This window comes from Dendroctonus ponderosae, unplaced genomic scaffold (assembly GCF_020466585.1).
Source record: "Dendroctonus ponderosae isolate FM_Combo_2020 unplaced genomic scaffold, Dpon_F_20191213v2 Dpon_F_20191213_11, whole genome shotgun sequence".
NCBI lineage: Eukaryota > Metazoa > Arthropoda > Insecta > Coleoptera > Curculionidae > Dendroctonus > Dendroctonus ponderosae.
Window position 1 is genome coordinate 3,972,291 of NW_026017213.1, and position 6,308 is coordinate 3,978,598.

General features: G+C 39.6%; 1 protein-coding gene across 1 annotated transcript; it reads left to right on the forward strand.

Annotated features, from left to right (window-relative positions):
- Positions 1–1,588: 1,588 nt before the first annotated feature.
- Positions 1,589–6,302, forward strand: LOC109534777. The gene is made up of 5 exons (XM_019900567.2): positions 1,589–1,878; positions 1,935–2,070; positions 2,125–2,268; positions 5,840–5,991; positions 6,053–6,302. The coding sequence occupies exons 1-5, from the start codon at positions 1,685–1,687 to the stop codon at positions 6,270–6,272; spliced, it is 846 nt and encodes a 281-aa protein (XP_019756126.1). The 5' UTR covers positions 1,589–1,684; the 3' UTR covers positions 6,273–6,302.
- Positions 6,303–6,308: the final 6 nt, after the last annotated feature.

The following is a 6,308-nucleotide window of genomic DNA, read 5'->3' on the forward strand; positions in this document are numbered from 1 at the left end:
CTATGCACTGCAGTGCAGTGGCGTTCTAATGGGTTTTGTGATCGTTTCTGTTCGCTTCTGTTTGCTTCGCACGCTCGCATTCGTTGCCATTAAAATCCGTGGTTTTACTTAAAAAAAAGTGTATTTTTTTGCATGTTAAAATGCCAGTTTCGGGTCTCATAAAGCTTTAATTCGCTTTAATAAATGAGTTGTAACTCATTAACTCAAAGAGCGGCACCAACTCAAAAGCGCAACTCAACACAGTGTTTCCCATGCCTGCTCAGAACAAAACAGTACGCGACTTTGTCCTTCTATAACGTTGAACGCTTAGGGCGATCGGTACAACTTTGTCTTTAAACTTTGAATTAGAAGAGAAGTGTTGGGTGCAAAGTTGTGCCGAGCCTTTCGGGCACGACACTGGTTGAGACCCAACAACACACTTTTCAGCCCAAAAATAGTGCAGATTTTTGCGCCCTTAACAGTGTCGTGCCCGGAAGACTCGGCACAACTTTGGCCTCAAACTGTGAAATATAAAAACGTGTTGATTGCAAAGTTGTGCCGAGCCCTTCAGGCACGACACTGTTTGGGGACGCCAGAAAACGCTTTTGGTCCAAAAAATGCGGATTTTTAGCATGTTGGGCACAACACTGGTTGGGGCACAAGGAAAAACGTTTCGCTCTTACAATACAGTGTAAATTGCTGGGCCCTTAAATGTCGGCAAAAAGCGGCAATTTTCTGGCGAATTGTGCAAATATGGCCAAAGATTCGCATGAATCTTTGCAACATCACATCACAATGTTGCAGAAGACATTTGCTCCTCTATTAAAAATGCGCAATTTGGGGCCACCCTGCATGCTATCATCAACACTGAGAACATGCAGCTGAAGTGATAAAACATCCCCGGTTTTCATTGGTTAGTGTGATACTGAGTGTTGAATTCTAGCAGCGTTTTTATGGAAAATTGCACCGGAACTCTCCAAATACTACAGGGAAACGAGCAAACTACTGCCACATATATACCGGAAAATCGGAACAACATACCTAGAAAACATCTTCCAAAACTTTCCAACCACTATACAGGGCGTTGATATTTCAAGGCAATGGGTGGCTAAAAGTCGTTTTCAGGGCATAGCAGTTTGATGGTGTTTTACGCCAAACCTGGGGGATTTATGGAAAAACTTCTAGATACAAAAAAGTTTCTAAATTTAACCAGGAATCCAGTGCTACCCCAGAAAACAGTCAGTGGCGCACTGCCAGCAAGTTAAGCGGGGTTCAGTTGGAAGCCTTATAGGCCCAGATCGAAAGTTGCAACACCCGGTATATCTAAATCCTAATCCCTAGAACAATTCCAATCACATTTATGCAATCCAATGGCATTCCTTCGCGAGTTTTCGCACATCGGATGGAAGCCAGTTAGATTGGCTGCATAGGGGGCTTTCGCCTATAACTCTTTGCCGACTGCGATTTTCAGCTCAACTAAGAGCCAAAAATTCTAATTAATTTTGCTCTCTCTTTGGCTCGATCGCCGTTTCGGCAAAAGGCGGAACGCGCCTAAAAACCACTGGTTTGACTTCACATAAAACCCGTGACGAAACCGAAAGTAATTTGATTGGGTAACGAGAATTTCCAGAAAAAACTCTGCAGCATGAGAATTCCACTAAACCAGTCGACTGATTGACTATTCATTTCACTTCTTGAACCCCAGATGAGTGGAGCTTTAACAATGCGAGTACTTTTGCTGTTGGTTTGTTTGGCCTCCTGTGAGGAACCAGCGAAGAAACAGCCAGTGGCGCTGAAAGAACTGATCCCGATTTCGTTTGTATCGGGAAATCCAGCCAGCAAGGGCGAAACCGCCCCGAAGACTTTGGTAGTAAGCGAAACGAAATTGAACGATCTCTCGTAAGTTGTGCAACCGCCAAAAAGGCTTCCAGGTAACAATCCTCAGGTTCTTCCAGAGCGCTGAAGAACGTCAATTTGGAAGACTTTGAAATCATCGTCAACGACTATGTGGATAAACTGCTGGAAAACGTTCAGTGCCTGATCACCAACAACAATCTGGACCCAACACCGATGCCCAGCCAGGATCTTGATGTAAGTGCATGTACAGGGTGGCTCAATTAAATTCGGAAATAATGAAAACTGTAGATCACAATTGGGCAAGCGAACATCACTGAGGGCCAGCTGAAGGGCATGTCGACCATCAAAAGACATGGAAACGCAGTTCTGGTCTACGACAGCCAGTCCAAACAGCTTCGAGTTGACCTGATTTTAGGCTTCCAGGACATTAAGGTTGGTTTTCATGTGTTTTGCATGGAAAGGGACACGTGGAATCAAGACTGTTGCTATTTATGCAGGCCTGAGTTTGACACTTTTTTCCTCATTAAGGAGCAGAACTAGAGAGCTTTTTTCCTATGCTTTGAGTAGGGCAAAGTATGCTCTATAAGTGAGGAAGGTTTCGATTTTCAGTCATCATCAGGCAATTGTCAGGATTTTTTTCAATATCGTCTGCTGGTTTTTTCATTGGGGGTTTAATATTAATTTTGGCTGCAACTTGCAAAGTGAGACAGAAAATTTCAAATAATTTCAGGACAACGTCCTTATTATTATATAAATATAAACGGTTTTGACTTTCCCTCTTTTTGATCCGAGAAATTTTTGACAATTTTACAAAATTGCTTATGGTTTACAGGGTGTCTTTGCAGCCCGCAGTTCGACATTTATTTATGCCGGCACTACTGAAGCAAGCCAGTGGGGTTTGAAGTTCTGAAAGTTTAAACTTTCAGTTATCATCAGTTAATTTTCAACAATTTTTCAAAGTCACATGTAGGTTTCGTGGATATTTAAGAAGGTTCTAATTTGCTAATTTAGAGATTCTCTTTTGGGTCTAATTTCTGGCGAAAAGTCTGCTCTGTAAATGGAAAACGTTCCGATTTTGAATCCTTTTCTCAAAATTTTAGAAAATTTTTCAAAATCTTGTGTGGTTTTCGAGACGGTTTTTCAGGCCTAATTTTAGCATTCATTTCTTGTCTAACTTGCTCCTGAAGAAGATGAGTTTTAAACGCCTTTTGTGGCGCAAAGTTCCATGTATAAGCGCGGAAAGTTTCGGTTTTCAGTCATCATCAGGCATTTTTTGACAAATTTTCAAAATTGAATTTGATTTACGAGGTTGTTTTTACAGGCCGGTGTTTGGCAGTTATTTATTCAGAAACTAATGAAAGAAGAGAGTTGCTGACCCGTACATTTTATAGAGAAAAGTCCTTTTTATAACTGTCTGAAGTTACAATTTTTAGTCACCTTTAAATAATTTTCCAGAATTTTTATAAGTTTCAGGAGGGTTCCGCCGATGTTAAGCAGGTCGTAGTTCGACATTTTTTTGCTCAAGTGCCGAAAATCACTGTTAAATCACATTTGTAGGGCAAAATCTGCTCTAAAAGTGGAAAACGTTTCGATTTTCAGTCATCATCAAGCAATTTCCAAGAATTTATCAAAATCGCGTCTGAGTTTTGTGCTGGTTTTTGCAGGCAGCGGTTTAGCATTTATTTTCTCTGTATCTTGCGACACAAAAAAGCCAATTTGGGATAAATTGTTTAGAGCATAGTCGCCAATGTAAAGGGGCAAAGTTTCGATTTTCTGTCATCATCAGGCAATTTTTGAAAATTTTGCGATATCGCGTTTGAGTTACAAGGCTGCCTTTGCAGGCCGAAGTTTGCTGTTTAAATACTCAGAAACTACTAAAGCCACACGCAGTTGCCGATGTACTCATTTTTTAGAGAAAAGTCTCTTCTCCAAGCATCAAAAATTACGATTTTCAGACATCATTAGTTAAATTTCCAGGATTTTTGAAATTCCTATGTGGTTTTTGCGAAAGTTTCAGCAGGTCGTAGTTCAACATTTTTTTGCTCAAGAACTTGCAGATTTAGAGAGTTACTTCTGAATCTCGTTTGTAGGGAAAATAATGTTTTATAAGTTATACAGTTTATTACAGTCACCGTCAGGCAATTTCTTAAAAATTTTCAAAATAACGTCTGATTTTTGTGGTTTTTGCATTCCGGAGTTTAAACTGATTTTCTATGTAGCTTGTAAAGCCAGAAAGCCAATTTTGGATGCCTTTGTAGGGCAAAATTCCTTTATATACGTGTAGAAAGTTTCGATTTTCAGCCGTCCTGAAGTCATCAAGAATATTTCAAAATATTGTCTGGTTTTCGTGGTCGTTTTTGAAGACCGCAGTTTACGATTTATTTTCTCTGTAACTCAAAAAGCGACAAACTCAATTTTGAATGCTCATCATCAGACTATTTTCAAGAATTTTCAACTTCGCGATAGAATTTTGTGATTTTTTTGCAGGAGTTTAACAGTTAATTTTTCAAACACTAATGAAGCTACAATTTTCGTTCCATGTATAAGCGCGGAAAGTTTCGGTTTTCAGTCATCATCAGGCAATTTTTGAAAATTTTGCGATATCGCGTTTGATTTAGAAGGTTGCCTTTGCAGGCCGAAGTTTGCTATTTAAATGCTCATACACTACTGAAGACACAGAGTTGCTGATGTACGCATTTTTTAGAGAAGTCTTCTCCAAGCATCAAAAATTACGATTTTCAGACATCATTAGTTAAATTTCCAGGATTTTTGAAATTCCTATGTGGTTTTTGCGAAAGTTTCAGCAGGTCGTAGTTCAACATTTTTTTGCTCAAGAACCTGCAGATTTAGAGAGTTACTTCTGAATCTCGTTTGTAGGGAAAAGGATGTTTTATAAGCGGAAATTTTCAAAATAACGTCTGGTTTTTGTGGTGGTTTTTGCAGGCCGGAGTTTAAACTGATTTTCTATGTAGCTTGTAAAGCCAGAAAGGCAATTTTGAATGCCTTTGTAGGGCAAAATTCCTTTATATAAGTGTAGAAAGTTTCGATTTTCAGCCGCCCTGAAGTCATCAAGAATATTTCAAAATCTTGTCTGGTATTCGTGGTCGTTTTTTGAGACTGCAGTTTACGATTTATTTTCTCTGTAATTTAAAAAGCGAGAAACTCAAGTTTGCATGCCATACGTAGGACAAAGTCCCTTAGATAAGTGAAGAACGTCTCGATTTTGAGTCATCATCAGACTATTTTCAAAAATTTCAAACTTGCGATAGAATTTTGTGATTTTTTTTGCAGAAGTTTAACAGTTAATTTTTCAAACACTAATAAAGCTGCATTTTTCAAGTGCATTTCGCAGGCCAAAACTGGTTCTATTTCCGTAAAAAGTTCCGATTTTGAGTAACGGCAACGACATTTTTGAGGAGATTTTGATTTTTCAAGTGGCTTTAGGAGTCGTAAGTTTGGTATGTCTTTTCTTAAAATCTAGACAAGTTGAGCAATCATTGGTTAATAAGTTTTTAAGAGCAGGGTATATTTTGTGAGTGGAAAACTTTTCCATTTTCAGTGATCCTTAGGAAATTTTCAAGATTTTTTTAGAGTTTGCCTGTATTTTGCGCTTGTTTATGCAGGCCAAAGTTTACCAGGTACTTACTCAAACACTACTCTAGTTAAGAGCCAACTTTTATATGGATTTTGTGGGGCATAGTCCTTTAAATAAAAGAGGAAAGTTTCGACTCTGGGCCACCATCAGGCTATTTTCAAGGTTTTTTCAAATATGCGATAGAATTTTGTGCTTGATTATGTAGGTAGGCTCAGTTTGGCATTTATTTCCTCAGAAACCAGTCAAGCCACAAACTCAGTCCTGAGTAGGTTTTATAGAGCAAAGTACGTTCAGTATGCGAAAAAAGTTTCGATTTCGAGTCATCATCAGGCAATTTTTGAGAATTTTTATCTTGGGATTATGCTGGGACACCTTCTGTAAAACTGACTATTATTAACATACTTTCAGTTTGTCTTCGACTATTTCATGGAAGTGGTGGTTCAGAAGTTAACCGGCCAATTGCATGGAAGCGTCGATCAAATCAACATGCACGTGAAGTTGGGCTTCGACTTTGCCAAAGGGCTGACTTTCGTCGACCACATCAACTACAAAAACAAAGGGTGAGTGGACGCAATTTGCTCTTCTTAATTCCCTCGGTTGGCACTTTGGGGCGTTTTCCAGGAAAATCCGCGTTTGGCTAACGGGAAAAAAACTGGCTGACTGGATATCGAACGCCATGACCAGCACGGTGACCGGACTGTTGCACAATCTCGTTTTGGACATTGTGCGGGACAGCTTGAGGCGTCCAGTGTCCAGTGTGGTGGACGCCGTCAATCAGGTGCTGCACCCCAAGTGCCAACAAGCACTTTTCTCCCAAGTCTACTTCATCAGCAAGGACTAGCCAAGTGCCAGCAACGTGTACAAACATGCAATCAAA